This window comes from Polistes canadensis, unplaced genomic scaffold (genome assembly GCF_001313835.1).
Source record: "Polistes canadensis isolate GaletaPanama2010 unplaced genomic scaffold, ASM131383v1 scaffold_548, whole genome shotgun sequence".
Classification (NCBI taxonomy): Eukaryota; Metazoa; Arthropoda; class Insecta; order Hymenoptera; family Vespidae; genus Polistes; species Polistes canadensis.
Window position 1 is genome coordinate 12,372 of NW_014570095.1, and position 23,214 is coordinate 35,585.

General features: G+C 41.9%; 3 protein-coding genes across 3 annotated transcripts in view; 1 reads left to right on the top strand and 2 right to left on the bottom strand.

Annotated features, from left to right (window-relative positions):
- The window catches only part of LOC106792671 (platelet binding protein GspB-like), a 1,776-nt gene extending 1,520 nt beyond the window's left edge, over positions 1 to 256 (bottom strand). Inside the window, exon 1 of the mRNA XM_014759169.1 lies at positions 56 to 256. Within this exon, the coding sequence (XP_014614655.1) occupies positions 56 to 256 (201 nt within the window). The remainder of the gene's footprint in view (positions 1 to 55) is intronic.
- Positions 257 to 1,407: 1,151 nt separating this feature from the next.
- Positions 1,408 to 2,844, bottom strand: LOC106792673 (uncharacterized protein YBL113C-like). The gene is made up of 5 exons (XM_014759170.1): positions 2,793 to 2,844; positions 2,234 to 2,353; positions 2,033 to 2,137; positions 1,722 to 1,865; positions 1,408 to 1,658 (listed from the first exon to the last, which is right to left on the bottom strand). The coding sequence occupies exons 1-5, from the start codon at positions 2,842 to 2,844 to the stop codon at positions 1,408 to 1,410; spliced, it is 672 nt and encodes a 223-aa protein (XP_014614656.1).
- Positions 2,845 to 13,011: 10,167 nt separating this feature from the next.
- On the top strand, positions 13,012 to 14,313 carry LOC106792674. The gene is made up of 3 exons (XM_014759171.1): positions 13,012 to 13,638; positions 13,831 to 14,019; positions 14,116 to 14,313. Exons 1-3 carry the CDS (start codon positions 13,012 to 13,014, stop codon positions 14,311 to 14,313), a joined length of 1,014 nt encoding a protein of 337 aa, XP_014614657.1.
- The last annotated feature ends 8,901 nt before the right edge of the window (positions 14,314 to 23,214 follow it).

Consider the following 23,214-nt stretch of genomic DNA (forward strand, 5'->3'; position numbering starts at 1 on the left):
CAGTTTAATGTGCAGTGGCAGTAGCATGCGCAGTAGCAGTAGAAGTTTAATGTACAGTGGCAGTGGCATGTGCAGTTGCACTTATATGTTCAGCTGCAGTGTCTGTATCTTTTGCAGTGAAATTTTTAGTTGCAGTTATTGTTGCACGATTAGATGCAGTTGTAGTTGCAGTTGCTGGAGCATGTACAGTTTTTGTAAAGCAGGTAGTTCCATGTTTAGTGGCAGTTCTTGTTCTTTTTTGTAAATGTAGTTTCATGTGGAGTTTTAGTTAAATGTGCAGTGGCAGTTGAAGTGTCAGGTAAATGTACTTTTGCAATTGCAGTTGCAGTTCCAATTACATGTGCAGTTGCAGCTGAAGTTACATGTGCTGTTTTAGTTTTAGTTTCTGTTGCAGTTGCATATACGTTTTAAGTGGCAATAGAAGTTCCATGTGCAGTAACAGCTGCATACGCATTTGCAGTTGAAGTTGAATTTGCCGTTGCAGTTGCATCTTAAATTGCAGTTGCATGTGCAGTATCAGTTACTTTTGCAGTTGCAGTTGCAGTTGCAGTTTAAGTTGCACGTGCAGATACAGTTGTAGTTGCAGTTTCAATTACACTAGCAGTTTTTGTTACAGTTGAATTAACAATTGCATTGGCTTTTGAAGATGCAGGTAAATTATCACATGCAATTGCAGTTACAGTAGCCGTTGAAATTGCAGTAGACGTTCTTGTATATTGTTTAATTGTAGTAGCAGTCGCAGTTGCAGCTGAAGTAGTAGTAGCAATTGCTGTACTAGTCGCATGTTCAGAAGCAGTTGCAGTGGCAGATGTTGTTGCAGTTTTATTTGCCTTTGCCGTTCCAGTAATGTGTCTAGTTGAAGTTGCATGTGCAGTTTCAGTTTAATCTGAAGTTACTGTAACATTAGAAGTAGTACGGGCCGGTTCATTGTCTGTTGTAGGAGCATTGGTTGATGCATTTTTAGTTAAGGTTGTAGTTTCATGTGCAGTAGCAGTAGCATCCTAATGTGCATTTGCAGTAGCATGTGCGGTAGCATTAGTTGTTAATTGTTCAATTGCAGTTGCAAATGCATTAACACTGGACTGTGAAGTATAAGTTGCATTTGCAGTTACATTTGCAGTAGCACGTGCAGTAGGAGTAGCAGTTGAACAGGCAAACTCAGCAGCATGTGCAGTATCAGTTTTATAGGCAGTTGAAATTTCAGATGTAGTTACAGGGGCAGGGGCAATTGTAGTTACCGTTGAAGTTGCGTTTGCAGTTTTAGTTGCAGTTGCATTTTTATGTTTAAATGTTATAATAAATACAAAAAAAAAAATTCAGTTTTAGTTCTTGTCGCATTTGCATTCGAATTTGCATGGGTTGTCGCAGTTGCATGTGCAGTTGCAGTAGCATGTGCAGCTGCAGCTATTATGCGTTTGCAGTCGGATTTGTTAATGTAGCTGCCCTTGCAGTTGCAGCGGCATATGCTCTGACAGTTGCAGCTGCAAAAGTATGTGCAGTTGCAGTTTTAGCTGCATATGCGGTTGCAGTAAAAGTTGCGGTTTTAGATGCATTTGCAATTGTATGTACAGTTACAGTTGTTGATGCTGTAGCGTTTGTTATTGCTGTTGCATGTGCTGTTACAGTTTCAGTTGCCATTACTGATGCATGTACAGTTGCTAGTGATGTGCAATAGCTTGTTCAGATACAACTGCGTGTGCAATTTGCAGCTGCATATGTACGTAAAGTTGCATGTGCTTTAGCAAATGCAGTTTCATGTCTATTTTCAGTTGCATTGTCAGTTTTAGTTGCCAGTGCATTAGCAATTTCATTTGCGCCTGCTAATTCTGTGGCAGTTACAGTTGCATGAGCAGTTGCAATTGTAGCTGCAATAGCATGTCAAGTGGCAGTTTGGGTTGCGTTTGCAGTTGCAGTTGCAGTTATAGTGACAAGAGTAGTTGCATGTGCCGTTGCAGTAGCAGTAGCATTTACAGTTGCAGTTGCAGTTGCATGTACAGATACAGTTCATGTGCAGTTGCCTTTTTAGTTAAACCTGCAATTGAATTTTCTGTTGCATAGGCAGTGGAAGTATTATGTGCAGTTATTGTTGCATTGGCAGTTTCTGTTGCAGTTGCATGTGCAGTTGCATTAGCATTAGCTATTACAGTTGCAGTTGCAGTTAAATTTGCAGTTACAGTTGCATTTGCAGTTACAATTGCATGTGCTTTTGAATTTCCTGTTGCTGTAGCATTACTAGTTGCAGTTTCAGTTTTATATGTAGTTGCAGTTGCAAATGCAGTAGCATGTGCATTTGCAGTTGCATAGTCAGTTTTAGTTGCATGTGCAGTTGCAGTTGCAGTGGCGTATGCTGGTGCTGTTGCAGATCAATTGCATTTACAGTTGCAGTTGCATATGCTCTGGCAGTTGCAGCTGCTGTACCATGTCAAGTTGCAGTTTCTGTTTCGTTTACAGTTGCTGTAGCAGTATTATTTGCATATGCAGATACAGTATTAGTTGAATGTGCATTTGCAGATTAGATTGCTGTTGCAATGACAATTGCAGTTGCAGTTGCATTTACAGTTGATTTTGTAATTACATTAGCATTTAAAGTTCTAGTTGTATGTGCATTAGCAGTTGCATTTGCAGTGGAAGTTGCATTTACATGTGTAGATAAACACGTTATAATTTATAATTTAAAAAAATATTAAGTTTTAGTTACACTAGCAGTTTAATAAGCATGTGCATGGGAATTTGCAGTTGCATCTGCAGTTTTAGGTGCAGTAGCAGTATTAGTTTTAGTTGCATATGCATACGCAGTTGAAGTTTTAGAAGCTGTGGCAGCCTCAGTTTTACATGCATTGGCATATGCTTATGCAGCAGCAGATTCAGTAGAAATTGCAGTTGCAGTTTTAGTCTTTTTTGCATTTGCAGTTTCAGTTATGAAGCATGTGAAGAGTCCATCTTAGTTGCAGTTGCTGTTGCAGTTGCAGTGGCAGGAACAGATTTAGTAGCTTTTGGAGCTGCAGTATTAGTAGCACATGTTCTTGCAAATGCATTTGCAGTTTTAGTTGCATGTGCAGTTGCAGTGGCAGTGGCAGTTGCAGCATTAGTTGCGGGTGCAGTTGAAGTTGTAGTGGCAGTAGCAGATGCATTTATAGTGACATGTGAAGTAGCAGAAGCAGGAAACTGTAAAGTTGCAGTAGCATATGTAGTAGTAGTAGCAATTAATTATGCAGTTGCAGTTAAATTTGAAGTTAAAGTCGCATTAACAATTGTAAGTACCGTAAGAGTTGCAGTTGCAAGGCAATTGAAGTTGCAGCTGCAGTTTTAGTATCTGTAGCACGTGTAGGTGCAGTTGTAGTTGCAGTAGCAGCTACAGTTGCACGTGCAGTGGGTGCTTCAGTAGCAGATGCTGCTGCATTTGCAACTTAATGTGCCGTCTTAGTTGCAGTTGCATATTCTGTTGCATTTGCAGTTGCAGTAGCATAAGCAGTGGCAGTTTTAGTTGCGTATGCAGTTGCAGTAGAATGTACAGTTGCAGGACATTTGCAACTGCCTGTTAGGTAAAAATTGCGTCTGCATTTTCAGTCGCATATGCAGTTAAAGTGGCTTGTGCAGTAGTTAATGCAGTTGCATGTGCAGTTGCAGTTTCACTTGCAGTTGCATTTACAGTTGCAGTTGCAGTTGCTTGTGCAATTAGAGTACCATTTGAAGTTGTAGTATTAGCTGCGTTTGCAGTTGCAGTTGCAGTTACAGTAAGATGGTAATTTACTGTTTTAAGATTTGTTGCAGTTGCAATGGCAATCGCTGTTGCTGTTTTAGTTGCAGTAGCACTTTCTGTAATAGTTGCAGTGGCAGTTGCAGTTTCAGTTGCATTTGCATTTGCAGTTGCTGTTGCATTTACAGTTGTTGTCATAGTTGCATTTGTAGTTGCAGTGGCAGTTGTAGTTTCAGTTGCTGTTACAGGTGCAGTTACAGTTGCATTTACAGTGGCAAGTGCAGTTATAGTAGCAGAACAATTTTCAATTACAGTTTTATGTGCAGTCGCAGCTTAAGTAGCAGTAGAATGTTAAATTTTAATTACCTTAGCAGTTGCAGATACATGTGCTGTTGCAATGGCAGTTGGAGTTGCATTTGCAGTAGAATGTACAGTAGCAGTAACAGTCAAATGTTTAGTTGCAGTACAATTTGCAGTTGCATGACAATGTGCAGTTGCAGTTTTAGTTGCATGTGCTTTTGCAGTTTTAGTTTTGGTTATATGTGCAGTTAAAGTTGAAGTAGCCCTAATAGTTGCAGTTGAAGTAGCAGTTGCATGTACAGTTGCAGGACATTTGCAACTGCTTGTAAGGTTACAATTACGTGTGCATTTTCAGTCACATATGTAGTTAAAGTTGCATATGAAATAGCAAATGCATTTACATGTGCAGTGGCAGTTTTAATTGCAGTTGCATTTACATTAGCAGTTTTAATTGCATGTGCAGTAGCAGTATCAGTTGCCTTTGCAGTAGCAGTTGCAGTTGAAGTTACAATTGCTGTTAAATTGCAGTTGCGTGTGCAGTAACAGTTGTAGTTGCAGTTGCGGTTGCATGTCCAAGTGCAGTAGCATGCGCAGTTGCAGTAATAGCTTTGTTTGCATTTATAGTTGCATATTTTGTGGCATGTAATTTTGCAGCTTCAATTTCAGTGGCAGTTAAAGTTGCAGTTGCTGTAGCAGTATCAGTTGCACATACAGTTGCAGTTTAAGTTACAGTAGGATTTGCATTTGTATTTGCAGTTGTATTTTTAGATCATGTGTAGTTGCATGTTTAGTTACTTTTGCTTGTGCATCTGCAGTTGCACGGGCAGTTGTAGGTGCGTGTGCAGTAGCAGTTGTAGTTATAGGGGCATGTGTAAAGAAACATTTAACAAAATATATTATAACAAAAAAATGCTTCTTTAAATGTAGTTGCCGTTGCATTTAATTTACCATGAACAGTGACAATTGCATTCGCAGATACAGTTTTAGTTGCATTTAAAGTTGAAGCTAAAGTTGCGTTTGCAGTTGCAGTTGCAGTTGCAGTATAATCGGCAGTTGCAGTTGCAGTATAATCGTCAGTTGCAGTAGCTGTTAGATGTTTAGTTGCAAATGCAGTTGCATGTACTTTTTTAGTTTAAGTGAACTGTCATGTCTAGTTTAAATTTCGTGTGCATTTTTAGTCGCAAATGAAGTAAAGGGGCATGTGCAGTAGCTATTTCAGTTGTATGAGCAGTTGCAGTTTTATAGGCAGTTGCAGTTGCAGTTTCAAATGCTGCTGCCGTTGCAGTTGCATAAGCAGCTGCAGTTGCATGTGCAGTTAAAGTTTTAGTTGTTATCATTCTTTTAATTGTAGTTAAATTTGCAGTTGCAGTATATTTGCATTTGCAGTTGCATGTGCAGTTGCAGTTTTTGTTGTGTTTGCAGTTGCCATTGCAGTTGCAGCGGCATGTGCATTTGTAGTTCTAGTAGCAGGTAATTGTGTAGGTATACATGCTAAAAAATATATAATAAAAAATAATCACAGTTTTAGTTGCAGTTGCGTGTGCAGTAGCATTTGCATAGGCAGTTACATGTGCATGTGCAGTTGCAGTTGACTGTTCAGTTGCATTGGCGTATGCAGTTGCAGTGTTAGTAGTGGTGGCTGTTTCAGTATCTGTTACAGTTTCAGATACAGTTGCTGTTACAGTTTTAGTTTTATATGCGGTTGCAGTTGTAGATTTATGTTAAGTTGCAGTTTTTGTCTTATTTGCAGTTGCAGTTTCAGTTTCTGTTGCAGTTCTATTTGCATATGCAGTTGCAGTTTGAGTGGCGGATGCAGTTGCAGTTTCATTTACAGTTGCATTTGCATATATAGTAGCATTTGCATATGCAGTTAAAGTTTTAGTAGCAGTAGCAGTTTTAGATTTAGATGAATTTGCATATGCTTCGGCAATTGTATATGCAGTTGCAGTTGCAGTTGCAGTTCCAGTTTCCTGAGTAGGTAAACATTTTAGAATACATACAATAACACTAAATTGCGGTTTTAGTTGCAGTTGCATGTGCAGTTGTAGTTTTAGTTGTGTTTGCCATTGCAATTGCAGTGGCAGCGGCATGTGCCGTTGTAGTTTTAGTAGCTTTTTCATGTGAAAGTATACATGTAAAATATATATAGTAAATAATAAATACAGTTTTAGCTGCAGTTTTATGTGCAGTAGCATTTGCATAGGCAGTTACATGTAGATGTGCAGTTGCAGTGGACTGTGCAGTGGTAGTATCAGTTTTAGTTGCAGATACAGTTGCAGTTAAACTTGAGTGGCATATGCGTTTGCAGTTTCAGTTTTATGTGAATTTAAAATTTTAGTTTGAATTGCAGTTGCAGTTCTAGTTGCAAATGCAGTTGCAGTTTTAGTGGCGGTTGCAGTGTCTGTTGCACTTGTAGTGGTAATTGCAGTTACATCGGCAGTTGCAGTGGCATTTGCATATGCTGCTGCAGTTTTAGTAGCAGTTGCAGTTCTAGTTTTAGATGCATTTGCATATGCTTTTGCAGTTGCAGATGCGGTAGCAATTGAAATAGCAAATTTAGTTTATTTTGCATTTGAAGTTTAAGTGTATGTAGCATGTAAGGTGGCAGTTTCGGTTGCATAAGTAGGTAAACACGTTAAAAACATAAGATAACACCAAAATGCAGGTGTAGTTACAGTTGCATGTGCAGTTGGAGTTTTAATTGCGTTTGCAGTTGCAGTTGCATTTTTAGTCGCATTTGCAGATGCAGATTCATATGCTATGCACTTTGCTGCTGCAATAGCATGTTCAGTTGCTGTTTCTGTTGCGTTAGCAGCTACAGATGAGTTGCAGTAGAATATGTATTTGCAATTGTAGTTGCATGTACACTTGTTGTCTTAGTTGCCTTTACAGTTGCATTTTCAGCTGAGTTTGCTGTTGCAATTCCAGTTGCAGCGGCATAAGCAGTTGTAGTTCTAGTAGCAGTTACATATGAAGGTAAAAGTAAATAAAAAATATATAATAAATAATAAACACAGTTTTAGTTGCAGTTGCATTTACAGTAGTATTTGTATAGTCAGTTTTATGTGCATGTACAGTTGCAGTAGACTGTACAGTATCAGTATCAGTTTCAGTTGCAGATACAGTTGTAGTTGCAGTTTCCGTTGCATATGCGGTTGCAGTTTAAGATGCATTTGCATATGCTTTTTCAGTTGAAGATTCTGTAGCAATTGCAGTTGCTGTTTTAGTTTTGTTTGGATATGCAGATTTAGTTGATGTAGCATGTAAAGTTGCAGTTTTAGTTTTAGTTGCAGTTGCAATGACGGTGGCCAGAACAGTTTTAATTGCTTTTATACTATCACTTGCTGTTGCAGTTTCAGTTGCATATAATTTTGCAGTTTTAGTTTTTGTTGCAGTTTGAGCTGCGTTTGCAGTTGCAGTTGCATTTGCATATGCTTTTTTAGTTGCAGTTGCAGTAGCATGTGCATTTGCACTTTTTGCTGTGTTTGCAGTTTCAGATACAGTTGCGATTGCAGTTGACGTTTTAGATTTGTTTGCATCTACTGTTTGAGTTGATGTAGCATGTGAAGTTGCAGTTTCAGTTTCCGTGGCAGTGGCAGTGGCAGTTTCAAAAACAGATTAAGCAGCTTTTTTTATTTGCAGTTTCAGTTGCATTTAAAGTTGCAGTTGCATTTAGAGTTTTATTTTAAGTTGTAGTTGCAGTAGCAGTGAAGTGTGCAGTTATAGCTGTAGTTGCAGTTTCAGTAGCATGAGTAGGTAAACATGGTAAAAAACACACAATAAAACTAAAATGCAGTTATAGTAGCAGTTCTATGTGCCTGAGCAATAGTAGTTGCGTGTGAAGTTGCATTGTCATTTGCTTCTGGTATTGCAGTAGCAGTAGCTTTTGCAGTTGCAGTTGCAGTTGCAGATGCAGCTCTAGTAGCATGTGTAGTTGCAGTTGCGTTTGCCTATGCAGTTTCAGTTTTAGTAGCAGAGGCAGTTGCTGTTTATTTGCAAATAAAGTTTTAGGTGCAGTGGCATGTTTAGTTTTAGTTAAAGTTGCAATTGTAATTGTATTTGCAGTTTAAGTACAATTAGTGTTTGCAGTTGCATTTGCTTTTAATGTTGCGGGTGCAAATGCTCTTGCAGTTGCAGTACTTTGTGTAGTTACATTTGTAGTGTCGTATGCTGTTGCCGTAACAGTTGCATGTGGATTTGCAGTTGCAGTGGATTTCCTGATTTAGTTATATTTACATGTTTAGGAAACATGGGTAAAATAATATAAATTATCAAAAAAATGCAGATTTAATTTCAGCTGCAGTTGCAGTTGCAGTTTTATTTAATTTTGCATTTGCAGTCGCGGATCCATGTGCAGCTACAGTTTTGGTTGTAGCAGCAGTTGCAATTGCAGTTGCATGTTATTTTGCAATTTTAGTTTAATGTGCAGTAGCAGTTGCATATTTTTTTGCATTTTTAGCTGCATAAGCATGTCTAGTTGCAGTTGCAGAAGCAGTTGCAGTTGCAGTAGCAATCGCAGTTGTCTGTGCAGTAGCAGTTTTAGTAGCATTTGTTGTGACAAATTGTAGTTCGATGTGCAGATTTAGGTTTACTTGCAGTTGCATATGCATCTGCTGTTACATGTGTAGTTGAAGTAAACCTTGCTTATGCAGCTGTATGAGCAGTTGCAATTGCAATTGTATTTGCAGGTGTAGTGGCAGTTGCCTGTACTGTTGCATTTGCAACTACAGTTCTAGAGGCATATTCAGTTGCAGTCTCGGTTGCAGTAGAAATTTTAGATTCTGTTTCAGTTGCAGTTGCAAATGAAGGTTCGTGTTTAGTTACAATTTTGGTTGCAGTTGCATGTGCAAAGAAAGTTTTATTTGCAAGTGTTTCTCCAATTGCAGTTGCATTAGCAGTTTTAGGACCTGTCGAAGTTGCAGTTTTAATTCACTTGCATATTTAGTTTCTATTGCGTGTGATTTTGCAGTTGCATGTAAATTTGCAGTTTCTTTTTGAGTAGCATTTGCCGTTGCAGTGTAAGTTGCAGTTGCAGATTTAGTATCATATGCAGTTGCAGTTCCAGTTTTAGTTTTGGTTTTATTTGCAGCTGCGTATTCAGTTACAGTTATCGTTGCAATTGCAAATGAAGGTGCATTTGCAGTTGTAGTTGCAGTAGCAGTTTTCGTTTCGTTTCCAGTTGTAGTTGCAAATACTACTGCATGTGCATTAGCAGTTTCAGTCTCATGTGCAGTAGCAGTTGACTACGCTTTTGCAGTTCAAACTGCAGAAGCATGTGCATCTGTAGTTTTAGTTGCATCTGCAGTTGTGGTAGAAATTGCGTTTGCAGTTGCAGTTGCTGTTGCAGTTGCATGTACAGTTGCAATTTCAGTTTTAGTTGCAGTTTTAGTTACAATTTTATGTGCAATTGCTCTTGCCGTTTCAGTAAAAGTGGCATTTGCAGTTGCAGTTTTATTTGCATATGCTTTGACAGTTGCAGGTGCTATTGCAGTTGCATGTGCAGTAGTAGTTTTAATTGCATGTGTTGTTGCAATTGGAAGGGCATTTGCATATTAAGAATGAGTTGTTGTTGCAGGCTATGTGCTGTTACATATCTAGTTACAATTGCGTTTGCATTTGCAGTTGCATGGGCAGTTATAGTTGCATGAGCAGTTGCAGTTGTACATGCTGTTTCAGTTGCATGTGCAGTTGCCGTTTAAAATTCTGTTGCTGTTACAGGGACATTTACGGTTGCAGTAACATCTGCAGTTGCAGTAGCAGTACCATGTGTACTTGAAAATGCAGTTGCATGTGAAGTTTAAGTTCAAATTCAGTTTTTAGTCTAGCTGAAATAGTGCGTTCATTTTTAGGAGGAGATGCAGTTAAAGTGGCATGTGCAGTAGCAAATTTAGTTGCATTTGCAGTTGCATGTGCAGGTTTAGCTGTAGCTGTGTTTGCAGTTGCAATTGAGTTTGCAAATGCTTTTGCAGTTGCAGTTGCAGCTGCTTTTGAAGTTGCAGTTGCAATAGCAGTAGCGTGTGCAGTTACAGTTGTATTTAATGTTGCGGTTGCAATTGCAGTGGATTGTGCTGTTACAGATGAAGTTGCAGTTGCAGTTTTTATTGCAGTTTCATGTAGAGCAGTAGTTTAAATTGCATGTGTTTTTGATATTGAAATTGCATTTGCATGATTAGGATTAATTGTATTTAAAGACGTATTTGCATTTTGATGTGTAGTTGAAGTAAAAGTTGCTTATGCAGCTTCATTTGCTATTGCAGTTGCAGTTGCATGTGCAGTTTTAGTAGCAAATGCTGTGGCAGATGCAGTTTTATGTTGAACTTGGTCTTTTTTTGCTTTTGCATTTGCAGTTGCTGTTTTTTTTGCATATGCTTTAACAGTTGCAGTTGCTGTTGCATTTGCTGTAGAAATTTTTGTTCGTTTTAGTTTTTAGTTGCATTTACATTCGCAGATCTAAATTTTGTTGTATATGCAGTTGCAGTCTTACTTACACTTACGGTTGCAGTTGCTGTTTCAATTGCTGTAACAGTTTAAGTTGCTTATGCAGGTGCAGTTTCTGTTTTAGTTGTAGTTGCTCTTGCATTAGAGTGTGCAGTTACAGTTGTGGTAGCAGTGGCAGTGGCATGTGCAATTGCATTAGCATGTGCAGTTGCAGTATTTGCTGCGTTTGCAGTTGTTGTTGCAGTTTTTGTATCATAAAATTTGCCGTTTTTGTTTTAGTGGCAGTTGCAGTAGCATATGCATATGCAGTTTTACCTGCGTTTGAGGTTCTAGTTGCAGTTGCAGTGGCATTTAAAGTCGCAGTTTTAGTTTTAGTAGCAGTTTCAAATGCAATTGCAGTAGCGTGTGAAGTTACAGGTGTTGACTTAGTGACAGTAGCAGTTGTATGTGCAGTTAAAGTAGAAGTTGCGTTTGCAGTGAAATTTGCTGTTTTTGGTTCATGTGCAGTAGCACTTGCTGTTTTTCTGGCAAATGCATTCGCAGTTGCTGTTTTAGTTTTAGTTGCACTTGCGATTGGAGTTGCCGTTGCTATTGCAGTTTCATGTGCAGTTTTAGTTTTAGTTGCAGTTTCAGTTGCTTGTTAAAATGCAGTAGCATGTGCAGTGACAGTATTAGCTGCGTTTGCAGCATTAGTTGCAGTTAAGTAGCATGCGAATTTACAGCTCTAGTTTTAGTAGCAGTTGCAGTTGTAATCGCAGTTGCCGTTTTAGTTGCGTATGCAATTGCAGCTGCGTATGTAGTTACAGTCGTCGTTGCAGCTGCAGTTGCCTGTACAATTGCAGTAGCATGTTTAGTTGCATTACTAATTGCGTTTGCAGATGCAGTTGCAGGTTTAGTGGCATGTAAAGTTGCAGTTTTAGTTTCAGTGGCAGTTGCAGTTGCAGTTGCAATTATAGTTGCAGTTGTTTATGTAGGCAACCATGTTTATAAAAGTATAATAACTAAATACTACGGTTTTAGTGGCAGTTTCATGTGTCGTAGCATTTGCATGGGCAGTTTTAGTTTCCTGTTCAGTGGCAGTGGCAGTTGCTATTGCACTTTTAGTTGCATATACAGTTAAAGTTTCAGTTTTGGTTGCAGTTGCAGTTGCGTGTGCAGTTACAATTGTAGCTGCAGTAGCAGTGGCAATTGCATTGAAGTGTGCTGTTCAGATGTAGATGCAGTTGAAGTTGATATTGCAGTTTTATGTACTTTAGCAGTTTTAGTAGCATGTTTTGTGGCAATAGCAGTTGCATGTGCAGTTTTAGGTTAAGTTGCAGCTGCTGACGCAAATGCTGTTGGATGTGTATTTTAAGCAGAAGTTGCATATGCAGCTGCATTTGCAGTAGCAGTTGCAGTTAAATTTGCTGTTGTAGTTGCTGTGGTAATTCCATGTGCTGTTAAGGTTTCAGTTGCATGTAAATTTGCAGTTGCAGTTGCATGTGCAGTTGAAGTTGTATTTTTAGATCATGTTTAGTTAAATGTTTAGTTACAATTGCGTGTGAATTTGTAGTTGCAAAGGCAGTTGTAGGTGCATTTGCATTTAGAGTTGCATATTCTTATGCAGTTGCAGTAGCATGTGCAATTGCAGTTTTAGAAGCGTTTGCAGTTGCAGAGGCAGTTAAGGTTGCAGTTCCAGATTTAGTTGCTTATGCAGTTGCCGTTTCAGTTTCAGTTGCAGTTGCAGTTGCAGTTGCATGTGCAGTTGCCTAATTAGTTGCGATGGCAGTTAGCGCTGCAGTTTTAGTTGCAGTTTTAGTTGTAGCAGCTGTTGACGTCTCAATAGCACTTGCAGTTGCAGTTTTTTTGGCACACGCTTTTGCAGGTGCAGTTGCATATTTAGTTGCAGTTGTAGTTGCAGTTGCTGTTTACGTCTCAATTGCACTTGCAGTTGCTGTTTTATTTGCAAATGCCTTTGCAGTTGCAGTGGCAGTAGATTGTGCAGTTGCAGTTTTAGCTGCTTTTGCATTTAAAGTTGTAGTTTTAAATGCATATGCAGTTGCATTTGAAGTTGCAGAAGTAGTTGCAGTGGTACCCCTCTGTTGGCAGGGTGTAGCAGAATTCCATGCTTGTCGTAAGATGCAATGAAAAGGGAAGATATTTATGGAGTGTGATTGATCTCGTATGGCTATTCCTGTCTTTATCGCTTTCTGTCCCATCTTCGTTTACTTATTTTCTTTTTCTTCTCCTCTTCCTTCCGTTCCTACAGAATTACTAAAAATATTGTGAGTACAACTTAAGCAGCTAACCGGTGAGGAAGGGAGACCCACACTACGGCGGTGTTTGGTGCTGGTTTGACAGGCAACCCTCCGTCGACATCAGACGACCTTCAGGAGTCCGGTTTAGGCAACCTCTCTTCGGCTCTGGGTAATGTGTCGGGAAGTTGTTCACAGGTAGGCAACCTTGCTTTAGGAGAAATTAATGCTTTAGGTAGGAAGGACGGTCTGGAGGGGTGGCAATGAGTTGCTAGAGCTGTCAAGGCCTTAAGGCTATCTGACTCGCGCTCACTATTCAATACGAGAAGCAGCAGGAGTATAATGCCGACCATAGCGCCTTCGGAGGAAGAAGACTGTATGATCGTCGAGATGGTCCTACTGAGAAAGGAGTTTGTCATCATTAGGAAGGAGGTAGAAATCAGCCCTTCTCTGTCAGCTATAGAGTCTGGGAGGCTGACCGTCAAGTTGAGGGAGCTCTTAATGGGAGTGGAGGCGGAGCGGGCGCGGTCCTCTAATTTGAAGGGGGAAGTTTCTAACCGCATAAAGAGAAACATCAAAGAGGTGTTAAAGATCGCGGACGAAATGGACGGCAGGCTGGGGAAGCTTTTGGGCGCAATCTCCACTAAGACGGAGACCGTAAGCCAGCTGAGAATCGAGGTTAGCTTGGTGAAGGCCCAGAAGAAAAGCATAAGGAAGAAATGTGGTAAGCTCAGGAGGAAGCTTAAGAAGAAGAAGGCTACTGCTGCCAGTGTTCAGGGTGAGGTTATGGCCTTGAGCCAAAAGAGGGCTAGTAGACCCTCAAGCAGGAAGACAAAGGCTATCGGCAAGAGGCTGGATGCCTCCAGATCCAGCTCAAACGCGGACATCAAAAGCGTAGTGGCGGAGCTGAGAGAGCTAGGCATCGGTATGGAGGTGTTACAGTTGCCCAATAGGGAGATAAGGATTGCTGTACGCGCCTTAGCTAACCCTTGCTAGCAATCTGAAGAGACGACAAAACCAAAGACCACTGTTGAAAGGAACGCTAGAGCTTCTCCCCCCCCCCCCCCCCGCCCCAACATTGTACGCGTTACTGACCAGCATGCTTCGACCCCGGTTTCCCCAGCTTCTGGGCATAAGTTTGTGGAGGTGGTTAATCGGAAGAAGAGGCGGTTGCAGCTCTGGACACCGACGGCGCAACAGACACCGAGCAGCCTGGATGGAATGAAAGAAAGGCAGCCTGCTAACACAGATACGGCCGAGGACAAAAAGAAAGCTAAGAAGAAACCTAGGAAGATGACGCGTAAGAGGAACCGCAAGAGGAGAATCAGAGAGACTGCGGCGGTCTCTCTGGTATGTTAGGAAGCAGCAACCTACCGGAATGCTCGCGTCAAGGCGAGGAGGAGCATCAGCCTTAAAATGCTAGGTCTGGAAACAATGACCTTCTAGGGGGTTACTGGAGCCTTTATCTGGAGATTCAAGGGCGAGAAGGAAGCCGTTAGGGTGGAACGGATTGCCAAAGCGCTTAAAAAGACGGTTTTGGAGGCGAAGGTCTCCAGGCTGCAGAGAATGGGAACAGTTAGGCTTGTGGGGATAAACCTAGTACTAAATGCTACTATTATTAGGAATGCCCCATTGGAACTGTAGGGTGGCGTAAGCCCTTACTACATCGGGGTGAGAGAGATAAGGTCCAGAAAAGGACAACTAAGGGAGACTGTTGACACTACTCCGCTGGCGACGATTCAAGCGGCCCTAACTAAGCGCAGTATCAGCATTAGCTGCTGCACAGCAAGAGTCGTCAACCTACAGCAGCGGCAGCTGCAGTGTAACCGTTGCTTTGCCAGGGGTTATGTCGCAGCAGGATGCCCGAGTGCGGTTGAAAGGGGAAGCCTGTGTTATAGGTGTGGGCGACCAGATCATGTTGCTAAGATCTGCGTCGGCAGGATTGAGTGCATGGTCGGCAAGGATGCCGGCCGCAGGACTGTGAACCATTGTGCGGGGTCCTAGGAGTGTCCAGTAGTGCCGCCGCGTAATACTGGGGCAGGAGTTTTTGTGTCCGCGAGTACGCATGGTGCTGGAGTGCAAGTTTCTGCGAGTGCGCGTAGGGATGGACCTACCGGTGGTCCGACGTGTGCGAATACCGGAAACAGGGAGGAGGATCTACTATTGATGTGGACGTAGTAGACCTGTCTATTCCGGCAAGTTGGAGAAGAACAGTGAGTGAAAACCGGCAGCAACAGCCTGGCACTGAAGCAGGGACCACTAGCTGTAGTAATGGCGGTAAGTGAGAACTTTGTATAGATAAATTTGAATAATGCGCGCGGTGGGCAAGAATTGTTAGCACATCGCATGTACGTGGACCAGGTTAACGTTGCTTCATCGCAGAGCTGTGGTGGGTACCCCGTGAGAACGAGAAATTGTTCTCGTCTCTGGGGTGGGGAGCTCTGCTGACTGCGGTGCTGCTGGGTGAAAACGGAAGACACTGTAGCCTAGTGTGTTGATGTTTCTTTTTTGTTGCCGTCAAATGGAAAGACTCGCGTATAGTTTCCGTCTAATTGATAAGTTAAGTAGACTCATGGACGAGCTCGAAGAGCTCTTAGGAAAATATCCTACTTTGCTGGCGCTAGTGGCCGGTGATTTCAATGCTCGGGCTCCTAGGTTGGACCTGGACGGCAGGGGTAAGCTAAGAGAAGAGTTACTCTGCCTGTGGGCCAACAGATTGGACTTGCACTTCTCCAATCGGGTTTTCCGCTTAACGTGCGTTCGGCCGCAAGGGTCGAGCGTTACCGACCTTACGTGGTGCTCACCAGTAATGTCCGCGTAATGGAATGAAGTGTAGATGAGGCAGAGTCCCTTTCGGACCATAGTTTTGGGTTAATTAAATACAGGCCTGAGGCTGCAGGTGTCCGAGGCTTACGCTCACAGGATAAGACTTATTGTCATTGGAATTTGAGGGCCTTAGAGAATAACATTCTTGCTGCTGCTCTTATATCGGGTGAGTAAACGCGTGCGGGGAACGCTGATTGTTTGCGAGTGCTAACGAAGTGGGTGCACGATACATTGAAGTGTGCCTGTGACATGGCTATGCCGAGAATATTCGGCAAGATGGACCAAAGAAGGAAGGTGTCCTGTTGGTCGCAGGAACTGACAGCCTTCAGGCAGCGACTACTTTGCAGGATCTAAGGGGGGCTATCTAGAGGGCTAAGACCCTTGCCTGGCAGGAGTTTCTGGCTTCGCTGAAATGGGATTAGTAGGCAGATCATACCGAATTTTCATGGGAAAGCTGAGGCCGTACGCGGCGCCGGTTACCGAGGTACTGGAACCGGACGTGCTGGACCGTGTATTGAGGAGTCTCTTCCCACTGGTGGACCGAGACGGTTCAACGGCGTGGCGCAGTGTGCAAGTTGATGGGGCTGCAGCTACGGCAGGACAAGTGCTTGCTGCAGCAAAGAAGATCAACGCTGGAATAGCTCTAGAGCTGGACTGCGTCCTGGGCGCGATAGTGAGGGTGGCGGCTGCACACTATAGCCCTGGCTTAGCGGAAATGTTTATGGAGTGTATGAGGACCAGAAACTTCCCATGAGCCTAAAAGAGGGTCAGACTGGTCCTTCAGAAGAAACAAGAAGCACAGCCGGACTTGCCTGGTTCGTACAGGCCGATTTTTTTGCTTGACGAGGTGGGCTTGCTGCTGGAAATAGTGATTGTCTTTAGAGTTAATGAGTGCGTGAAGAGAGGTTGGGTCTACTCTCGCTCGCCTAACACGGCTTTCGGGCTAGTCGCTTAACGGTGGGCGCGATCTTGGTCTTGAGAGACTTCATTCAGGTCTGCGTCAACAGTGAGCGGGTTTGGATTCTTGTGTCATTGAACATAAGTAACGCGTTTAACTCGCTTCTATGGGTCACCATATTTAGGGCGTTTGAAGACAAGGGCCTCCCTACGTATACGGTGAACTTTATAAGAAGTTACCTATTAGACCGGTCTTTGGTGTTTTTGGGGAGACAGGGTCGGGTAAGTTAACGACGGGTAACGTGCAGGGTGTCGCAGGGGTCAGTACTAAGATCGACACTGTGGAACATTGCATACGACAGTCTCCTCCGTGTCGCGCTGTCGATGGGCTCCCGTGATCTCTGTTACGCAGATAACATGGCCCTTCTGGCGGTGGGGCGGGATCGGCCTTGGGCGATTACGAGTGCAGAGAGAGACCACGAAGTGCTTGTGGGGCTAAATAAGGGGCTTGGCCTTAAGGTAGCGTTGCACAGAACGAAAGCAATAGCCTTCCCTGCCTTAGCTGTCTGCAGACGAAGAAGTGTTAGGCCCTCTGTTATTAGGATGAGGGGGTCTTGTGTTAGCTTAAAACCCAGGGTCAAATATCCGGGAGTACTATTAGACTCTGGCTTTACGTTCAGGCTCCACTTTTAGGCTCTGATCCCTAAGGTGAAGGGTATTTTTCGGTCACTTGAAAGGCTTCTTCCGAACCTCTATAGACCGAGGGAAAAGAAGCGGTGCCTATACAGCAGCGTGATCAATTTGGTCCTTCTTTATGGAGCTTTGGTGTGGTGGCGCGCTGTTTAGGAGGACTCCAAAATAAAGCGGAGTTTGCCTGCCTTCCCAAGGAAGGGGGCGATCAGAGTTTGTTGCGCTTACAGAACGGCTCCCTTTCATGCGGCAATGATGGTTGCGGTGGTCATTTTCTTTTATCATCTTGCGCTACGGCTTGCGGAGGCTTATGCGACTGTTGGAAGTGCGGAAGGAATAGTCCTTCTGTGCATCAAGGCGGCGTTTAGTTGCTTTGCGAGGTGGGGTGCGGTTGTTGCATGAAGGGAAGAGGAGTTATTTTGATTGGAGTTCCTGGGAAAACAAGGGTGCGCGTGAAGGCAGCTATTGCTGATAGGTTGGTTTAGTGGGTTGAGAGGCCGTTCTCTATCAGCACGACCTTTTACATTACTTAGCTGATTACCGGCCATTGCTGTTTTCCAGCGTAACTATATAGAATAGGTAGAGCTGCATCTTTGTGATGTTTCTATTGTAAGGATTATGAGGACGACGCGGATCACACCCTGATCATCTTAGTCGTGGATGAATGAGAGGAATGCTCTAGTTAGGGAGCTGGGTAAGCGGCGGCTTTCCCTTCCAAGTATAGTCAGTGCATCACAGAATATGCCGGGGGGGTGGGCTGAATTCCAGTCCTTTGCGGGACTGGTGATGCGGAAGAAGGAAGATGATGAGAGGGAGAGAGAGTAGATGAATGCGAGAAGGATGCGTGCGAGGCCGCAGAGAGGTCTTGTACCTAGGCGGCACCCCCGAGCGAGACTTTAGGTGACCTAGGCGGCGAATGGCGGAGTCCTGTGCGCTGCTTTTCCCTTATGGGGTAAATAAGAGCATGAGTGAATGGGCCTGGCCTGCACGTCATAGGACGAATAGCTGGGCTAAGTTTTAACATGGTTTGGGTTAAGTTGCATTTTCAGGAGGGATAAAATTATACTCCCCTCAGTATGCGTAGCGTCAGCGCCTCCAGGGGAAATGTCCCTGTTGAGTGCGATCTGATGCAGGAGTGATTTGTGAGAGTAAGTGTTGAGAGCATGGCGAGATCCGGCTGGGCTTTTATAAGAAGGAGGCATCGGGTATAGTATGCATGAACCGTGTGTGCTGCCTGCCTCCTCCTCTGCATGTAAGTACTAGAGTCAGGTGGGTTTTTTTGTCTGTAAAAATCCGACACTTCCCTGGGTACCGGGCCAGGGGCGCCTTTGGAAAGTTTTTCCACATAACGAAAAAAAAAACAAAAAAAAAATAAGAAGTTGCAGTGGCGTGTGCAGTTACAGGTGTTGGTTTAGTTGCAGTACAAGTTGCATGTGCAGTTGAAGTAGAAGTTGCCTTTGCAGTAAAATTTGTTTTTTATGTCGCATGTGCAGTTGTACTTGCAGTTTTACTGGCAGTGGCATTTGCAGTTTGAGTTTTATTTGCATATGCTTTTGCAGTTGCAGTTGCAGTAAAATGTGCAGTTGCAGTTTAGGCTGTTTATTTTAGTTGCAGTTTTAGTTGTATTTATAGTTCATGTGTAGTTGCATGTTCAGTCACAGTTTCGTGTGCATTTGCAAATGCATGAGCAGTTGTAGGTGCATGTGCAGTTACAAACGCAGGTGCGTGTGCAGTTTGAATTGTGGTTGCAGTGGCGGTTGCTATGGAAGTTGCATGTGTAGGAGTAGTTTTATTAGCAAGTGTTTTTAGAATTGCAGGTTCATTTGCAGTCTTAGGATAAGATTTTGTTGCAGTATAGAGGCACTTGCATACTTAGTTTCTATTGCGTGTGCATTTTTAGTTTCATTGCTAGTTGTAGGTGCAACTGCAGTAACATGTGCAGTGACAGTATTAGATATGTTTGCAGCTGCAGTTGGAGTTTTAGTTGCAGTTGCAGTTAAATTTCTAGCCGCAATTGCAGTTGAATGTACAGTGGCAGTTTCAGTTGCGTTTTCAGGTAATATTGCAGTTGCAGTAGCATGTGCTGATGCAGATTCAGTTACGTTTGCTGTTGCCGTTTTTGATTAAGTAGCATGTTTAGTTGCGGTTTCCAATGCATGTGCAGTTGAGGTTGCATATGCTTTTGCAGTGGCAGCTAAAGTAGCAAGTGCAGTTGTAGTTTTTATTGCATGTGCGGTTAAAGTTAAAGTGGCGTTTTACAGTTGCAGTTGCAGTTGCAGTTACAAGTAAATTTTTAGTCGCAATTTTAATTGCATGTACAGTTGCAGTTTCATTTGTTTTTGCTGTTGCAATAGAAGTTGCAGCTTCATGTGCAGTTGTAGTTTTAGTAGCAGTTGCATGTGTAGGAAAACATGTTTAAAAATATAAAATAACAAATTAATACAGTTTAAGTTGCAGTTGCATTGGCAGTTACAAGTGAATGTGTAGTTGCAGTAGCATGTGTAGTTGCAGTTTCTGTTTCAGTTGCAGATTCTGTTGCAGCTGCATTTTCTGTTGCATATGCGTTTGCAGTTTCAGTTTTATGTAAAGTTTAATTTTTAATTTCAGTTGCAGTTTAAGTTGCAATTTCAGTTTAATTGGCAATTTTATGTGCAGTTAAGGTTTTTCTTGCAGTTTTAAGTGCAATTGCAGTATTATCTGCAGCTTCAGATTTAGTTGCCATTGAAATTCCATGTGTGGTAACATGTTTAGTGTCAGTTGCAGTCACAATTACGTTAGCATGTGTACGTAAAGTGTAAGTTGCGATTGAAGTAGCAGTTGCAGTGGGAGTATGTTTTGCAATTTCAGTTACATATGCAGGTGCGGTTTCAATTGCAATCCTTGTTGCGTTTGCAGTTTTAAATGCTGTTGCAGGTGCATGATTATATGTAGTATTAGTTGCATGTGCTGTGTCAGTTAAAGTTGATTTTTTAGTGGGAGTTATAGTTTAATGTGCTGTGGCAGAGGCGGTTACATGAGCTGTTGCGATTGCATTTTCAGTTGCAGTTTAGGATACTTATGCAGTAGCAGTTTCAGTTTTAGTGGAAGTTTTTTGTGCATTGAATGAGGCAGTTTTAGTTGCATTTTCTTTTGCGTATGCAGTTACAGTTTTTGTTGCAGTTGCAGTTTCCTGTGCAGTTGCAGTAGCATGTGCCGTGCAGTAATAGCTGCGCTTGCAGTTGCAGTTGCAGTTTTAGTAGCAATAACAGGTTTAGTTTAAAATGCATGTGCATTTGATTTTGCAGTTGCATATGCAGAAGCAATTGCAGTTGCAAATATACTTTTTTTTGCATTTGCAGTTTTGGTCATTGTAGGATTTTAAGTGACAGTTTCAGTTTTAGTTGCAGTGGCAGTAGTAGTTGCAGGAACAGATTTCGTTGCTTCTGCAGTTGCCGTTTTAACTGCACATAAAGTCGCAGTTGCATTTGCCGTTTCAGCTGCATGTAAAGTTTTAGTTAAATTGCACATTTTTGTCTAGGTAAAATTGCGTGTGCATTTTTAGCCGCAGATGCAGTGTAAGTAGCATGTGCAGTAGCAAATTTAGTTGCAAGTGCCGTTGCATGTGCAGTTGCTGTTGCAGCTGCTTTTGCTGTTGCAGTTGCATTTGCATATGCTTTTGCAGTTGCAGTTCTATTTGTATGAGTAGGTAAACATGGTAAAAAACTTACAATAAAACTAAAATTTTGTTTTAGTTGTAGTTGCAGTGGCAGTTGCAGTTGCATGCAAAATTGTAGTTTTAGTTTCTGTGGGAGTTGTAGTAGCAGTTGCAGTTGCAATGTCATCAGAAGTTGCGATGTAAGTTTTAGTTAAAGTTGTAGTGGCAGTTGCAGAGGCAGTTTCAGTTGCTTTTGCAGTTGCAGTATTAGGGGCATTTGCAGTAGCAGTTGCAGCTGCCTTTGCAGTATTAGTTGCATTTGCATATTTTTTTGCAGCTGCAGTTGCAGTTATATGTGCATTTGCAGTTAAAGCTGCGTTCGCAGTTCTAGTTGCAGTTGCAGTTGCATATGAAGTTGCCGTTTTAGTCGCAATAGCGTGTGCAGTTACAGTGGAAGTTGCAGTTGCAATTACAATTGCAGTGGAGTGTGATTTTACAAATGTAGTTGCAGTTGCATTTGCTATTGCAGTTTAATGTACTGTTGCAGTTTTAGTATCATGTTTTTTTGCAATTGCAGTTGCATGTGATTTTTCAGGTTTAATTGCAGTTACTGAAGAAAATGCCGTTGCATGTGTTTTTCAAGTAGAAGTAGCGTATGCAGCTGCATTTGCAGTTGCAGATGCGGTTGCTTTTGCTATTTTAGTGGCAGTTGCAAATGCATGTGTTGTTAAAGTTTTAGTTGCATGTATGGTTGCAGTTTAAGTTGCACGTTTAGTTGCAGTTGTATTTTTAATTCATGTTTAGTTTCATGTTTAGTTACAGTTGCGTGTGCATTTGCAGATGCATAAGCAGTTGCAGTAGCTATTGCAGTTGCATGTAAAATATCAGTTGCAGTTGCATGTGTTGTTGCAATCTTCGTTTTATAGCATGTGCAGAATAAGTTTTTGTGGCAATTTATGTGCACTTGCAAGTTCAGTTACAATTGCGTGTGAATTTGCAGTTGCATAGGCACTTGTAGTTGCATTTAAAGTTTCAGTGGCATTTACTATTGCAGTTGCAGTTTCTGCCGCTTGTGCAATTGCAGTTTTAGTAGCGTCTGCAGTTGCAGTTGCAGTTTAAGTCGCAATTGAAGATTCAGCTTTTAATGCAGTTGCAAGTTCAGTTTTAGTTGCAGTTGCAGTTTCATGTACAATTGCAGTAGCAAGTGCAGTTTCCGTTGCATATGCTGTTGCCGTTGCAGTTGCATTTGCAGTTGCAAAAGCAGTTACATATGTAGTTGCAAATGCATTTGCATGTACAGTCTTGATTTATGTGCACTTTTTTGTCTAGGTTAAATTGCGTGTGCATTTGCAGTTGCATTGGCAGTTGTAGGTGCATGTGTAGTGTAACATAGTAAAATATATAAATTGAAAAAAAATGCAGTTATATTAAAAGTTTCATTTGTATAAGCAACTGCATTTGCAGGTGCTATTGTTTGGGCAGTAACACTTGCATATTCTTTGGCATTTGCAGTGGCAGTAGCATTTGCAGTGGCAGTATTAGTTGCGTTTGCAGTTGTTTTTGCTGTTGCAGATGCATGTGCAGTTGCAGTCTTTGTTGCGTTTAAAGTAGCATATGCTGTTACAGGGGTATGCACAGTTGCAATTTTATATGCATGTGCAGTTGCTGTTTTATTTAAAGTTGCATTTGCCTTTGCATGTGCCTGAGCAGTTGTAGTGTCGTGTGCTGTTGCAGTTTCGTATTCTTTTGTTTCTGCAGTTACAGTAGATTGTAAAGTTGCTGTTGCAGTTGCATTTGTAGCTCTAGTTTTATGTGCAGTCGCAGTTGTAGTTGCAGTTGCCGTTGCATATGGTTTTTTCTTGCAGTTGCGGTAGCATGAGCCGTAGCATTATTAGTAGTGTTTGCAGTTTCAGTTGCAAATGCATGAGCAGTTGTAGGTTAAGTTTTATTGGTCGGTTTAGGTTTATGTGTAGGTTTACATGTAAATATATATATTAAAACAAATAAGTTCAGTTTTATTCAAAGTTGCAGTTGAATTAGCAATCGCATTAGCAGTTGCAGCTGCATGTACGGTGGCAGTTCCTGTTGTATTAGTAGGTAAGCGTGCTAAAAACATACAGTAACACTAAAATGCAGTTTTAGTTGCACTAGCATGTGTACTTGCAGTTGCAGTTGCATGTTTTCTTACAATTTTGATTGTAGTAGCAGTGGCAATTAGAGTTGCATGTTCTGTAGCAGGTTTAGTTGTAGTTGCATTTGTAATTGCAATTTGATGAGTAGGTAGAGTTTAAGTTGTGATTGTAGTAGCAGTTGTAGTTACAGTTGCAAGTTTCGTTGCAGTTACAGTGGCGTAAGCAGTGGCAATATAAGTTGTAGTTGCATTTGCAATTTTAGTTGCAGCTGCATGTGCGAGTAACCTTGTAAAAATAAATAAAATAATAAATAAATGCATTATTGTTGCAGTTGCAGTTGCATTAGAATTGACATGTGCAGTCGCA